Source organism: Cebus imitator, unplaced genomic scaffold (genome assembly GCF_001604975.1).
Source record: "Cebus imitator isolate Cc_AM_T3 unplaced genomic scaffold, Cebus_imitator-1.0 Scaffold722, whole genome shotgun sequence".
Lineage (NCBI taxonomy): Eukaryota > Metazoa > Chordata > Mammalia > Primates > Cebidae > Cebus > Cebus imitator.
In genome coordinates, this window is record NW_016108037.1 from 304,236 (window position 1) to 319,671 (window position 15,436).

Below are 15,436 nucleotides of genomic sequence, written 5' to 3' on the forward strand. Positions count from 1 at the left end.
GTCTGGGCAACAAGAGNACCTCCGCCTCCTGGGTTCAGGCAATTCTCCTGCCTCAGCCTCCTGAGTAGCTGCGATTACAGGCACACGCCACCATGCCCAGCTAATTTTTTGTATTTTTAGTAGAGACGGGGTTTCGCCATGTTGACCAGGATGGTCTCGATCTCTTGACCTCGTGATCCACCCGCCTCGGCCTCCCAAAGTGCTGGGATTACAGGCTTGAGCCACCGCGCCCGGCCTTCCACAAAATTTTTTTAAAAAATTAGCCAGGCAGACGGGCACAGTGAAAATCCTTTATGTACTAAAAATACAAAAATTGGCTGGGCATGGTGGTAAGCACCAGCAATCCCAGCTACTGGGGAGGCTGAGGCAGGAGAATTGCTTGCACCCGGGAAGCGGAGGTTGCAGTGAGCTGAGATCGTGCCACTGCACTCCAGCCTGGATGACAGAGCGAATCTCCGGGGGAAAAAAATATTAGCCAGGTATGGTGGCATGCACCTGTAGTCTCAGCTGCTCCGGACACTGAGGCGAGAGGATCACTTTAGACCAGGAGTTAGAGACCAGCCCAGGCAACAGAGTAAGACCCTGTCTCTACAAAAAAATTTAAAAATTAGCCAGGTGTGGTGGCAGGGGCCTGGAATCCCAGCTACTCAGGAGGCTGAGGCAGGAGAATCGCGGGAACCTGGGAGGTGGAGGTTGTAGTGAGCTAAGGTCACACCATTGTACTCCAGTCTGGGCAACAAGAGCAAAACTCCGTCTCAAAAAAAAAAAAAAAAGGAGGCCAGGCATGGTGGCTCACGCCTGTAATCCCAGCACTTTGGGAGGCCTAGGCAGGCAGATGACGAAGTCAGGAGTTCGAGACCAGTCTGACCAACATGGTAAAAATACAAAAATTAGCTGCGTATGGTGGCACACATCTGTAATCCCAGCTACTCAGGAGGCTGAGGCTGGAGAATTGCCTACAACTGGGAGGCAAAGCTTGCAGTGAGCTGAGATGGCACCGCTGCACTCCAGCCTGGGCGACAGAGTGAGACTCTGTCTCAAGAAAAAAGGAAAAGGCCAGTGTACATCCACCCCTAAGATGTCCGCGACAGCATCTCCCACTCCACATACTTGCTCCAGTACCTTTTGCTTTACCCAGCAAGAAATTCTCTGCCCTCCCTCGCCCTTGACTCTGGGCAGGCTTATGACTCACTTGGAACCAACAAGTTACAGGCATGGGAGTGGTGCTGCATAATTTCGCCAGCTTGCTGACGAGAATCCTTGTTCTAAACTCCCCACGTGGACTCACTAAACAGAGAGACCCTGAGGCTAACTGGAGAGAGAGAGAAAGAGAAGCTCCATCCACACCAAGCTATGAAGCATGAGAGACCCCAGGTCAGAACCACCCAGCCAAGCCCTCCCCAAATTCCTGACCCACAGAAACTAAGAGACATAATAAAAAGACTTGTTGTTTTCAGCCAGTAGCTTTTGGTGTGATTTGTTACACAGCAGCAGATAACCAGTAACAGAGGACCATTTTCTTTCCCTTCTGCATAGAGTGACCATACCTCCCAGTTTAAGTGGGACAATCCCAGTTTACACCTTTTAACTGCCATAATGATTGATAGTAATCCCTTTCTCTCTCCCAAAGTGCCCCAATTTGAATGGTAAATCATACACCACCCTACATTTGGCCAAGTTCTCAGAATGCACTTCAGATCCTGACAACAACTCTTGACACACAGTCTAGAATAATCAAAATGCATGAGGTGCCTTGCAGAGAGTGTTTGGGAAATCGATGCTGCTTCCTTTTCTTTCTGCTAATGCTGTACCGTTTGAATGCTCAGCAGTATTTTGCCCAGAGATGGCTTCCAGCTCAGTGGCTCACGCTTGTAATCCCAGCACTTTTGGAAGGTAAGGCAGGTGGATCACCTGAGGTCTGGAGTTTGAGACCAGCCTGACCAACATGGCAAAACCTAAAATACAAAAATTACTACTAGAAATACAAAAATTTGCTGGGTGTGGTGATGGGTGCCTGTAATCCCAGCTATTCGGGAGGCTGAGATGGGAGAATCACCTGAACTGGGAAGCGGAGGTTGCAGTGAGCCAAGATCGCACCACTGCCCTTCAGCCTGGACGGCAAAGCAAGACTCTGTCTCAAAAAAAAAAGAGAAAGAGAGAGAGATGGCTTCGGGAGCAGGCTCAGTCCCCTTACAGTTCCCGGGATGCTCTCCCCCAACAAACCTGCATCCTCCAGAAAACAGGATACCTGTTACAGGCACAGCTCCCAGGCAAGCCCAGGGCTGCCCCTTTCACCGGAGTGCTCTCAGTAAGCCCCTCCCACGGGGAAATTCTGGAGCTGCCGCTGATATTCAAGATGCAAGGCTCTGAGTTCTTAGAGAGAGCAGGCAAGAGACAAAGGAAGGGCCAGACAACCCTGCAACTGTCTTTGTATTTATCTCTCTCGTTTTCTGTTGGACAGGAATTTGGGGTGGGCTTGGCTGGGTGGTTGGCCTTCTTCACCACCCCTGTAAGGGTGGAAGCTTCTGAGTCCACAAAACTGCTCTCAAATCCTGGCTCCACCATTTGTTCACTGAGCCAAGTACTCAACTGCTCTAAGCCTCTTTCTCCCCACCTGCATGAATGGGAAGGTCCGTGGCAATTTCAAGGAACTTTTAGAAAAAAATCAAAGATGAAATTATTTATATAAAGCCTGTAGCACCGTGCCTGGCATAAAGTAAGCACTCAATCAATGTTATTTTCTTTTTTAAGACACAGGAGCTTACTATTAGAAAATGCGCCTGTCTTACCTGAAAGGGATGGAGCAGGACAGGACAGCAAGGAGAGCCAATCGGCCGGGCGCGGTGGCTCACGCCTGTAACCCCAGCACTTTGGGAGGCCGAGGCAGGTGGATCACGAGGTCAGAAGATGGAGACCATCCTGGCCAACATGGTGAAATTCCGTCTCTACTGAAAATACAAAAAAAATTCAGCCGAGCGTGGTGGCTCGTGCCTGTAGTCCCAGCTACTCGGGAGGCTGAGGCGGGAGAATTGCTTGAAACCGGAAAACGGAAGTTGCAGTCAGCCGGGATGGCGCCACTGCACGCCAGCCTGGCCGCAGAGGGAGAGGCCGTCTCACACACAAAAAAGAAAGAAAGAAAAAGAAAAGAAACCCTAGAGCAGCAAGAGTGTATCCAAGCATGATGTGAGATGGGAGTAAAAAGTGACAGCATTCAGCCGGGCGCGGTGGCTGACGCCTGTAATCCCAACACTTTGGGAGGCTGAGGCGGGCAGATCAGGGGGTCAAGAGATCAAGATCATCCTGGCCAACATGGGGAAATCCTGTCTCTACTAAAAATACAAAAATTAGCTGGGCATGGTGGCACACACCTGTAGTCCCAGCTACTCAGGAGGCTTAGGCAGGAGAAATGCTTGAACCCAGGAAGTGGAGATTACAGGGAGCCAAGATGATCGTGCCACTGCACTCCAGGCTGGCAACAGAGCAAGACTCCATCTCAAAAAAAAAAAAAAAAAAAAGATAGTATTCAAGATGTATTGTGCACGTAGAATAATGAGAACTTAGTAAAGCTCTAAATGTGGTAGGGAAGTGAAAAGGAACTACAAATGATGACTGAGGTTTTCCACTGGGCGCAATTCACCAGATACCATTAACAAAAATTAGGGGGAAAAAATGAACAGTTGGGAGACAGCTTAGGGAAACAGGTGCTGCTATGAGCATTCTCATTTTTCAGATAAATAAGCAGGTTTCGAGAGGTTGAATAACCTGTCCAAGTTCACCCAACTGTTAAGTGTGATTACTAACTCCTTTCACATACATTTATTTTCACCCTCACAGCACCCTCTATCATCTCCAATTTACAAATAAGGAAACAGGACCAGGGATGTGAAGGCCACACACAGCTAGAAAGTGGCAGAGCCTAGACATCAGATATGTCTAATGACATACATTTTCTAAAAAAGGAGACATGCCAGAAGGCTAAGGAAATCTATGCTGGGTAGAAAGGGTCTGAGGTTTGAATAAAGTCATGCCCTCAGATTCTCTTTCATTGTTTTAAAGTTCCAAAACAAACACACCAGGAGGAACTCCATAGGCTGGGAGTTGCTGAGGGGACAGCACTGTCATCTAGTGTAGTAAAGCAGTTCCTGAGTCGTCACTTCGGAATCTCAATGAATGCGGAGTTCCTGGGTTCCAGCATAAACATATCCATACAATCTATCAAAGTGAGACTCAGAATCTGAATTTTTAAAAATACCATCCTGGTCAAGTGTGGTGGCTCACACTTACAATCCCAGCACTTTGGAAGGCTGAAGCAGGAGGACTGCTTGAGCCCAGGAGTTCAAGACCAGCCTTCGCAATATGAAGAGACTTTGTCTCCACAAAATTTTTTTTTTTTTTTTTCCTTGGGACGGAGTTTCGCTCGTTACCCAGGCTGGAGTACAATGGCGCGATCTCGGCTCACCGCAACCTCCGCCTCCTGGGTTCAGGCAATTCTCCTGTCTCAGCTTCCTGAGTAGCTGGGATTACAGGCGCGCGCCACCATGCCCAGCTAATGTTTTGTATTTTTAGTAGAGACGGGGTTTCACCGTGTTGACCAGGATGGTCTCGATCTCTTGACCTCGTGATCCACCCGCCTCGGCCTCCCAAAGTGCTGGGATTACAGGCTTGAGCCACCGCGCCCGGCCTTCCACAAAATTTTTTTAAAAAATTAGCCAGGCAGACGGGCACAGTGAAAATCCTTTATGTACTAAAAATACAAAAATTGGCTGGGCATGGTGGTAAGCACCAGCAATCCCAGCTACTGGGGAGGCTGAGGCAGGAGAATTGCTTGCACCCGGGAAGCGGAGGTTGCAGTGAGCTGAGATCGTGCCACTGCACTCCAGCCTGGATGACAGAGCGAATCTCCGGGGGAAAAAAATATTAGCCAGGTATGGTGGCATGCACCTGTAGTCTCAGCTGCTCCGGACACTGAGGCGAGAGGATCACTTTAGACCAGGAGTTAGAGACCAGCCCAGGCAACAGAGTAAGACCCTGTCTCTACAAAAAAACAATTTTTTTTTTTTTTTTTTTTTTTTTTTGGAGACGGAGTTTTGCTGTTTGTTGCTCAGGCTGGAGTGCAATGGGGCGATCTCAGCTCAATGCAACCTCGGCTTCCCGGGTTGAAGCGATTCTCCTGTCTCAGCCTCCGATTAGCTGGGATTAGAGGCATGTGCCACCACACACGGCTAGTTAAGAGTTGCACTATGTTGGCCAGGCTGGTCTCGAACTCCTGACCTCAGGTGATCCTCGTCTCGGCCTCCCAAAGGGCTAGGATTACAGGCGTGACCCACCACGCCCGGCCCAAATTTTTAAAAAATAATTAGCTGGCCGGGTATGATGGCTCATGCCTGTAATCCTAGCCCTTTGGGAGGCCAAGGTGGGTGCACTGCTTGAGCTCAGGAGTTTGAGACAAACCTGAGCAACATGGTAAAAACCCCATCTCTACCAAAAACACAAAAATCAGGCAGGCGTGGTGGTGCGTGCCTGCGTTGACCAGCTACTCGGGAGGCTGAGCTGGGAGGATCGCTCATGCCTGGGAAGTCGAAGGTGCAATGAGCCGTGATCCTGCCATTCCATTCCAGCCTGGGGAACAAAGCTGTCTAAAATAAATAAAAACAGTGTAACAGAAATCTCTGCCCTACAATTAAGTTTCAGAACCGTGGAAATATGGTTTGAACTCTGGCGGCTATAACCCTAAACTAGCAGTGTGATCTAGTCAGGTCACTTGGCACCTCTGAGCCTAAAACCCCAACCGACCGCCCCCTGCGCTGAGAAGCACACTAAGCATGCGGATAGAGCAGGCGGGGAGTCGCGGGTGACTGTGAGATACATGGAGACCGAGGCGGCCCGCGAAGCATTGTGGGACACAGAGGGGCGCCAACCGCTCCCCGCCTCCAGCTTCGATTGCGCGGTCGCCACATTTCAATGATGAACACCCTCTTTGAGCTACCCCGGACACCGCCTGACGTAATAGCAATCACACCTCTGGCGTCCGGACGCCTAGTAGGCTATTGAGGACACCTCGCACAGCTCATTAACGGATATCCGGGTGAACCTTCGCTTTACGGCTCATGAGTTCTTCCGCCCAACCCAGAGGAAGCGGGGGTGGGTGCAGTTTACGACAGCGCCGGTTGTGTTTACGGTAGCGCCTACTGCGCGCGCATGTTTCCTCTTTTCCTGGTTTCTCGGCGAGCTTCTGCAAACGAGGTGCCCGGCCCGCACCATCTGTTGCCATCCCGGCCGGCCGAGGCTGTTGCAGGTGAGCGGCGTGTTTCATAGGTTCCTGCGGACCTTTGAAGCCGGCTCCGACTAGGCCCAGACTTCGGGAGCCTCCCGGAAGAGACCTCTGTTAGTCCCTTCCTGCCGTTGTGGTCCCTCTACTGGGCGGGGCAGGAATCCACCTTCGGGGGCCCTAGGTTCCGCACACTACTGGACCCGGGACAGTAGTGGATGAGGTCCCTGGCCCTAGGCTCTGCTCAGTGCCCATGGGTTGGGTTTTGATTGTCACTTAACTCATTTGGGTCACAAGGTATTTCTGAAGTGTCCATAGACTCCGAGTTTTTCAGTGGGGTCCTAGGGGTGCCAGGCTGAGCGGTGTTTGGCCCCTGTTCTGAGGAATTCATAGTGCATAGGTTACCTTCCCTTTTTTGTGAAACGGGAGGCTACGTTAGAAGAGTAGATTTGATCTCTGATCTTAAACCTACCCCACCCCCGGTTCAGCGATTGACGGCGTACGAACTGTAGTGGCCTGCCAGCCACCGAGCCCCTTCTGACTGCTCTCTTGGTGCCTCCCTGCCGTGCCCCTGTGACCAATACAGCTGTTACTTCGTTTTTACTGAGTGGCTCAGTTTCTGCTGGTTCCGTTCTGCTCTCCTTTTAAAAAAAAAAAAAAAGACTATTAAAGACAGGATATTGGGCTGCCCAGCTGTAATATCATGAAAAGAAAGCTGGACTGACAGCCCGCAACCCTGGAAATCAAATCTGTTTCGAAATGATGAGGTCAGCTGCTTGACTAGGCTGAGCTTCAAATTTTTGTCTCTAAAGTGGGAGTGGGGGTGTTAAGGGCGTTTAAGTATCTGGCATAGTGCCTGACACGTAGGGGTTCAGTAATATTTAATATGAATTGTTTCAAGACCACCACTCTTTTCTTCTGTCCTCTTCCTATAGTTCCTACTAGGAAGATAAAGTTTCTGGGTTCATTCTGTGTTGCTGTCACCCAAATGTCCTCTCTGAAGGAAGCCTCAATCTCCCCAGCATGGGTCTTTGAGGAGAGTTTACTGAGTTCGTTATCCTGTTCTCTCTGATTGCTCTCCAGCCTCCAAAAAATATTTGTTTTTTTCAAAATGGAGTCTCGCTCTGTTGCCCAGACTGGAGTGCAATGCCGTGATCTTCGCTCACTGCAACCTCTGCCTGCCGGGTTCAAGCGATTCCTGCCTCAGCTTCCTGAGTCGCTGGGATTACAAGTCCATACCACCATGCCTGGCTACTTTTTGTATTTTTTGTAGAGACCAGGTGTCACCATGTTGACCAGGCTGGTCTCAAACTCCTGACCTCGTGATCCACCCACCTTGGCCTCTCAAAATGCTGGGATTACAGGCATGACCCACCACATCTGGCCTCCAAGAAATATTTGTGTAGTGAATTTTCCTCTAGGAACTCACCTTCTAAGCATTTGCAGGTTACAACGGATGATAAATGTGTAGGTTTTTGATAGGAAGTGTTAGGCAGCCATCTGCTATAGAGCCCCGGTTTTTTAATTCCTGTGAGGGCTATTGCATTATGCAGATTGTGGAATCAAATCAGACTGCTTGGTTCACATTTTGCATCAACTAGCATTTCAACTTTGGGCAATTTCTTTATTTCTCTATGCTTTGGTTTTCTTATCTGGAAAGTACCTATAACATTGGCTCCTACCTCCCAGGACTGTTGGCAAGATTGAAAGAATGAATGCATGGTAAACACTAAGAACAGTGCGTGGCAGTATTCATGAACATTTGACATGGCCACTGTGGGCATGAGGTCTATGGGGACCTCCTTGGCCACCTGGCAGTTATTTTGCCTGGCTTCATGTCCACTTGCTCTGCACACAGGGTTTTCGTTGATGGCAGAAAATTAAAACAGTAAGAAAGGAAAATTGAATTTCGGGATATACTTAAAGATCCTTTTTCCTCGGCACTCTATATGCATAAATGTATTTTTGCAAGTCTGAATACTTGTGTGGCATTTTACAAAGTGGTTAAAACAAGGATCTTATTTATTTTGGAGATGAAAATGTCTAAGGCGACCGACCGGGCACAGTGGCTCACGCCTGTAATCCCAGCACTTTGGCCGAGGCGGGCGGATCATTTGAGGTCAGGAGTTCGAGACCAGCCTGGACAAGCAACATGGTGAAACCCCATCTCTGCTAACACAAAAAATAGCTGGGCGTGGTGACACATGCCTGTAATCCCAGCTACTCTGAAGGCTGAGGCAGGAGAATCACTTGAACCCAGGAGGTGGAGGTCGCACTGAGCCAAGATTATGCCACTGCACTCCAGTCTGGGCAACAGAGCAAGACTCCACCACAAAAAGAAAAGAAAAAGACTACTAAGGCTTAGAGAAGTTGAGTTTGTATGAGTTGGTGAAGATGTATCTGAGAACCAAAACAAGGTTATTATATTTGAAAAAAGTTAGTACATTGTATCAAATCTGACACAATTGAATTTCTTTAAATGCTTTTATTACATAACACAAAAGAAAAACTACCAATCAGTAGGACGCCCTGTCAAGCACAGGGTGCAGCCTCATTTTACAGTAAAAAGAGAGTGTCGTGGAATTAATGAAATATGGTAAATCAGTTTTGTTTGCATTCTTCTCAATTTTAAGTATCATTTACAAGAAAACAGTAGTGGTGGCTCGACAGTCAAGGGTTCCATTTTGCGTGTTGCTTTTTGAATTCTATCATTTACGTCCTTGCTTACATCACATGGAGGGCTTTTTGTACTCTAAGGCCTTCGTTCATGCAGCTACTCACATTATTTATATTTTTAAGGTTTTGGAAGATGGCAAAGTTCATGACCCCCGTGATCCAGGACAACCCTTCAGGCTGGGGTCCCTGTGCGGTTCCCGAGCAGTTTCGGGATATGCCCTACCAGCCGTTCAGCAAAGGAGATCGGCTAGGAAAGGTACTTGCCTGTCAGCAGGAGTCTGAATCTTTGCAGCTGTGGCTGCTACTCTCGAGTCCCTGTTTAGATGGTATTGTCTCGAAAGCTTAACTCCTGTATTTCTTACAGCGTTGCCAGCTGAGAAAGGTTATCATCTCTGGGTGTAGTCATAGGAGAGCTGGGCTCTTACAAAGGTGTTGCGAGCAAATTCTGAGACTCTTCCATGCTATGTTCTCGCTTTCAGGGGTTTCTGGGGCTGCAGAAACTTGCCTGGTTGACTTGCGCGTTCTGTCTTTCCTTGTTGTTCTTCATAGGTTGCTGACTGGACAGGAGCCACGTACCAAGATAAGAGGTACACAAGTAAGTGTTTCTGCAACCCACTGCCCCAGTCAGGCCTTGGGAAAGCTCTTCTCTTTTCTAATGACCTTCATCTGAAAGCTTTTTAGAATGGGAAGGAGCTGCTAACAATAATTTGTAGCTTTGTTGAACAGATTTCAAAATCTGTTGAAAACATATTTCCAATGCAAGACACCCGTAAAAAAAAAAAAAAGAAAAAAAAAATTAAACATATTAGCCAGGTGTGGTGGCAGGCACCTGTAATCCCAGCTACTCAGGAGGCTGAGGCAGGAGAATCACGAACCCAGGAGGCGGAGGTTGCAGTGAGCCGAGATCATGCCACTGCACTCCAGCCTGGTGACAGAGCCAGACGCTGTCCTGGTACCATAAAAAGACTTTTTCTCCGTGCCATTTCACATAGTTGGAAGTGGCTGCCTCGAGTACTAAGTTAGGATATCTGAGGCTAAGACTGGCAAGAAAGTATATTGTCATCTATTAGACAAACTTGCCTTGGGCCCCTGATGATGGAGATGGTGGTTAGTAATAAATAACTCAGATTCTCAGTAAAGCAGAGTGAAATGGGTTAGCTTGAGTCCTTCAGCTTCTTGGCTTACAAAGTTCTTTAGGCCAGAGTTTTTTTAAAATTGAATGTACATATGAATCACCTGGGGATCTTGTTAGAATGCTGGTTCTGATTGAGTAGGTATGGGGTAGCACTGTGAGTCTGTGTGTCTAACAAGCTTCTGGCCAATGCCGCAGGCCTCAGGACCACATTTGAATAGCAAGGCTTTAGACTCCTGCAGATCTGGCCAAGCCGGTAGGTATAGTCAGTACATGCCATCACCTTTGCCTGCAGATAAATACTCCTCTCAGTTCGGTGGCGGAAGTCAATATGCTTATTTCCACGAGGAGGATGAAAGTAGCTTCCAGCTGGTGGATACAGCACGCACACAGAAGACAGCCTACCAGCGGAATCGGATGAGATTTGCCCAGGTAGGCCCAGAGCCAGCACCCTCACCATCTTGGGGCTAATGCCATTGGCCAGCACCTGCTAAAAAATGCTACCTTGTGACTCCTAATGAGAGAAGGAAGCATATGATGGGTCTAGTGAATCTCAGGCCACTGTTGCATAACAAGTGGTAGCAAGGTAAACTTGCACTAGGTTCAGGGATGCATTTAAATAGTTTACATTTCTGTTGAGGAGCTAGGACATCAGACCCATATGCTGAAAATATATTTGTGCTGGATAAGAAGGTGCACCTGTGCCTGTCGCCACACTTAATTGCTGTTTGCAGACTTTATTAAGTAGATGGTCCTGTCAGGTGGCATATTATTACTTAAAGTGGCAAACACAGCAACTCTTAATAAGACCCAGTAAATGTACTTCAATGAAAAATATGTAAGGGAGTATACGTCTAAGCAAAGTCCAAGTACTTCCCCCACTAACACCCCCAAGCTGTTGATGCCATAGAGTGAAGGCACAGAGTAAGATGTGAAACTTGGGATTTGGCATCCTAAAGTTACTCTGAAGACCTCCCACTCGTTCTGCCTATTGTGAGCCAAACTCCAAGATTTTAACACGGTTGTTTCTTCCCGATGCCCAGAGGAACCTCCGCAGAGACAAAGATCGTCGGAACATGTTGCAGTTCAACCTGCAGATCCTGCCTAAGAGTGCCAAACAGAAAGAGAGGTGAGATGCTCATCCTGCTGCCCTTTCCAGGCTGGCCGCACTTGGAAATCATAGGACCAAAGCAGGGGGATGGTTGTCTTCATCGCCATTGTGGAGAAAAAGAAAAAGGGGGAAGATAGTTTCTACTACCAGTTACACCACATTTTAGCTTGTTCTCAGGCGGGTTCATGGCAGATAGCATGCGCAGGAAACTAACTCCTTATGCTGGCCATGTGCACTGAAGGGAAGCATGGGTAGGCAAGAAGAGGCTCTGGAGCTTGCCTAGGCTCAGTTGTGCTATGGGACAACTCCAGGAAGCCCCATTTATGCTGGTCCTGTGAGCCTCCTGGTGTTGTGTGGTACAGAGGCCACTACGGCCCAGATTGGAGCTGTCACTGAACAGTCCCTGTAGATGAAGCACAACATACCTGGTCAGCAATTGGAGGCAGTATGCCTTTTCTGGCATCTCCAGCGTGCATCCTCTGGGTCTCTTCCTTTCTTTAAGTCCATTTTTCGTAGTTGAAAGGAGTTAGTGGAGCTGGAAAGGTTTCGCTGAAGAGGATGGCAGCCTGTGTCTTTTGAAGAAGCCACTGATTTAAAGATCTGTGCTGAGATCATGATACTTTTATCATTCCAGAGAACGCATTCGATTGCAGAAAAAGTTCCAGAAGCAATTTGGGGTTAGGCAGAAATGGGATCAGAAATCACAGGTGATGTATTTATACCAGAATTCTGCCTGGAAATTTGTTTGTTCAATTGTCTTTATAATAGCTTAATTGGGATATATACTTCACATACCTACAATTTAGTGGTTTTTAATGTAATTTGCAGAGTTGTATAACTGGTCAATTTCAGACCATTTTCATCGCCCTCAAAATCTCTGTACCCTTTATAGTCACCCTGTCTTGGTCTGTATTCTGTTGCTAGAACAGAATACCTGAGAGTGGGCACATTATAAAGTGGTTTCTTTAGCTCACAGTTCTGGAGACTCGGCAGTCCTGAATCAGGAGCTGCATCTGGTGAGGACGTCATGCTGCTTCACAGGATGGCAGAAAAAAAACAGAAAGGGAGGCGGGTGCGACAGAGAAAAGGGGGCTAAACTCTTGGGGCAGTTAGCCCATTTCTCAGAGAAGGGCATGAGGCATTTATTCCTTTTAACGACCTAATCTCTTAAAGGCCCTACCTCCCAACCTGCCACAGTAGCAACCAGATTGCCACGTGAATTCCAGGAGGCACACCCAAATGCTAACACCCCCAAACCCCCCAGCCCCAGGCAGCTACGAATCTGTTTTCTGTCTTTGGATTTTTTGTTCTAGACACTTTACATAAATGGAATCCTACAATATATGGTCTTTTGTGACTGGCGGCTTTTATTTAGCCTGTTTTCAAGGGACATCCATGTGGTAACGTGTGTTGGTACAGTTGTCCTTCAATATACCAAGATCCACACTTGCTCAAGTCCCACAGTCGGTCTGTGTACCTGCATGTATGAAAAGTCAGCCGTCCATATACTTGGGGTTTGCTTCCCAAGAATATTGTATTTTCTTTTGCTTTTTTTGCCTTCTTTTTTGAGACAGAGTCTGGCTCTGTCACCCAGGCTGGAATGCAGTGGCATGATCTTAGCCAACTGCAAACTCTGCCTCCTGGGTTCAAGCGATCCTCCCACCCCAGCCATCTGAGTCGTTGAGACTACAGATATGCGTGACCACACCTGACTAATTTTTGTATTTTTGATAGAGACGAGGTTTTGCTATGTTCCCCAGGCTGGTCTCAGACTCCCGAGCTCAAGCAGTCCGCCCACCTCAGCCTCCCAAAGTGCTAGGCTTACAGGCTTGAGACACTATACTGGGCCAGCTCTTCATATTTTTAGCCTGCCTTTTATTTATGTTGTTTATGGACCATTACTTTTCTACCTCTAATGGTTTTCAACTGCAGAAACCCCGAGACTCTTCAGTTGAAGTTCGTAGTGACTGGGAGGTGAAAGAGGAAATGGATTTTCCTCAGTTGATGAAGATGCGCTACTTGGAAGTCTCAGAGCCACAGGACATGTAAGCAGCATCTTTCACTGCTTTCTACCCTGCTCTTCTGTGGGCGGACTGGCTGGTGATGGGTATTTTCTTAAGCCCTAGTATTTCCAAAAAGGCTCTGAAGCCACTTACTCCAAACGCGTTGCATAAGGTTAACGGGGGTGTTTGTAAAAAATGGAAAAGCAGAAAGAGGTTCACTGATATTAAACTGCAAACTTCTTTTAACTTCCTGACGTTCTGAGCAAAGAAGAAATGAAGTCATACAACTCTTGGCAGAAAGAGAAAGAAAGCAGAAGGAAATTTGCTGATCACTGAACTGTATATTTCTGTTCCCTGGCATCCCGAGCAAAAGAGCAATGAGATTAAGTTATAAAACTCTTGGCAGGAAGAGAAACATAGCAGTTCTTCAGAATCTTTGCTTCTCCTGACATTTCAAATAGCTCTTTACCCCAGAGGGCAAGTAGATGGAAGTAAGGTGGTGGGGAACCAGAGCACCAGACCAGAAGTCAGCCCACCCAGATGCCCCTACAACTCATCATCTGCTATCTTAGCCTCGGTCTCCCTACCTTTAAAATGGGGGCGTTGGGCTGGATGAGCTGTGCTTGCTCTGTTCTGTGCCGGGAGCTAAGTGGACAGGAACTGAGCAAGCGCTGAGGATTTGTCTCTCCTGTGCTGGAAAACAGAAATTGTTTTCTGCCTCTTTTAGACTTTTGGATAAGACTTTGGATCTATGGCTTAAAAGAAAAAAGCAGGGTTATCTCCTTTCCTGTGCATGTCTTTGCCTGCTCTTCCCGCAGTGAGTGTTGTGGGGCTCTAGAATACTACGACAAAGCCTTTGACCGCATCACCACGCGGAGTGAGAAGCCACTGCGGAGCATCAAGCGCATCTTCCACACTGTCACCACCACAGACGACCCTGTCATCCGAAAGGTGTGCGCCTCCCTCCACCCCTCCCACTTGTTAGGAATGCTGTCTGTCGGCTTCTACAGTTGAAGCTGCAGAAAGAACAGAGGACATGGCATTAATGTATGCATTATATGTAAAAGCATTTTCCCTAGACCAGAAAGGTTGATGGGAAGCACAGCTGGACTTGAAGCCCAGTTCTGCCGTGCTTCCTAGCTTAGTCTCTGGAGCCTTAGTTCTCTCATCTGCAGCAGGGGGTAGATGTACATAGCACGTACCATTGGGGCAAAGGCGAAAGCATCTGAAGCACTCGGCTGGAGTCTAGCAAGTGCTTAGACGGCTGCAGTGCCACTGCCACCTGAAACTTGCTGGCCGGCTGGCTGCAGCCTTCTTGGACAATTGAGGTGGGGCCTCCTTATTCTTAAGGATTTATGTGGTCAGCAGAGGAGTCTTCCCCATCCACGTGGGTGGGCAGTGAGACCTAGGAACGTCCTCCCATCTTCTCTCTTTGATCGTCTTTGCAGCTGGCAAAAACTCAGGGGAATGTGTTTGCCACTGATGCCATTCTGGCCACGCTGATGAGCTGTACCCGCTCAGTGTATTCCTGGGATATTGTCGTCCAGAGAGTTGGGTCCAAACTCTTCTTTGACAAGAGAGACAACTCTGACTTTGGTAAGAAGCGTGTCTGGAGAACTCAGAGGCATTGAGTGTTTTTGTTGGTGCAGAACAAATCTCTAGTGCTAGAGAATGGATAGAAAGTGGTCTGTCTTCCCAGGGGCATTGACAGCAGCAGTGTCTGAATCTCTCCCAGGCTTTTCAGAGATTAGGAGGAGAAACTGTCACTGCCGTACCTGCTTGAGGCCTCAGCTTTCTGGTGTCCTCACAGCACCCTAATAGCAGGCTTCCAAATGTTGCTCTTTTTTTGTTCTTTTTGGAGACTGAGTCTTGCTTTGTCCTGGCTGGAGTGCAGTGGCAAAATCTCGGCTCACAGCAGCCTCCGCCTCCCAGGTTCAAGTGATTCTCCTGCCTCAGCCTCCTGAGTAGCTGGGATTACAGGCATGTGCCACTACACATGGGTACTTTGGGGTTTTTTTGTTTTTTGAGATGGAGTCTCACTTTGTCCTGGCCGAAGTGCAATGGCACGATCTCGGCTCACTGCAACCTCTGCCTCCCAGGTTCAAGGAATTCCCTGCCCCAGTCTCCTCAGTAGCTGAGATTACAGGCACCCACCACTATGCCTGGCTAATTTTTGTATTTTTAGTAGAGATAGGCTTTCACCATCTTGGCCAGACTAGTCTTGACCTCACGATCCACTCGCCTCA

The 15,436-nt window shown here is 48.0% G+C and overlaps 1 protein-coding gene across 1 annotated transcript in view; it reads left to right on the plus strand.

Annotated features, from left to right (window-relative positions):
* Positions 1-6,102: 6,102 nt before the first annotated feature.
* The window catches only part of EIF3D (eukaryotic translation initiation factor 3 subunit D), a 16,218-nt gene continuing 6,884 nt past the window's right edge, over positions 6,103-15,436 (plus strand). The window contains exons 1-9 of the mRNA XM_017519026.2: positions 6,103-6,295; positions 9,068-9,200; positions 9,494-9,539; positions 10,372-10,508; positions 11,120-11,205; positions 11,822-11,894; positions 13,120-13,232; positions 14,009-14,141; positions 14,639-14,786. Of these exons, the coding sequence (XP_017374515.1) occupies positions 9,078-9,200; positions 9,494-9,539; positions 10,372-10,508; positions 11,120-11,205; positions 11,822-11,894; positions 13,120-13,232; positions 14,009-14,141; positions 14,639-14,786 (859 nt within the window). The 5' untranslated portion in view covers positions 6,103-6,295; positions 9,068-9,077. The remainder of the gene's footprint in view (positions 6,296-9,067; positions 9,201-9,493; positions 9,540-10,371; positions 10,509-11,119; positions 11,206-11,821; positions 11,895-13,119; positions 13,233-14,008; positions 14,142-14,638; positions 14,787-15,436) is intronic.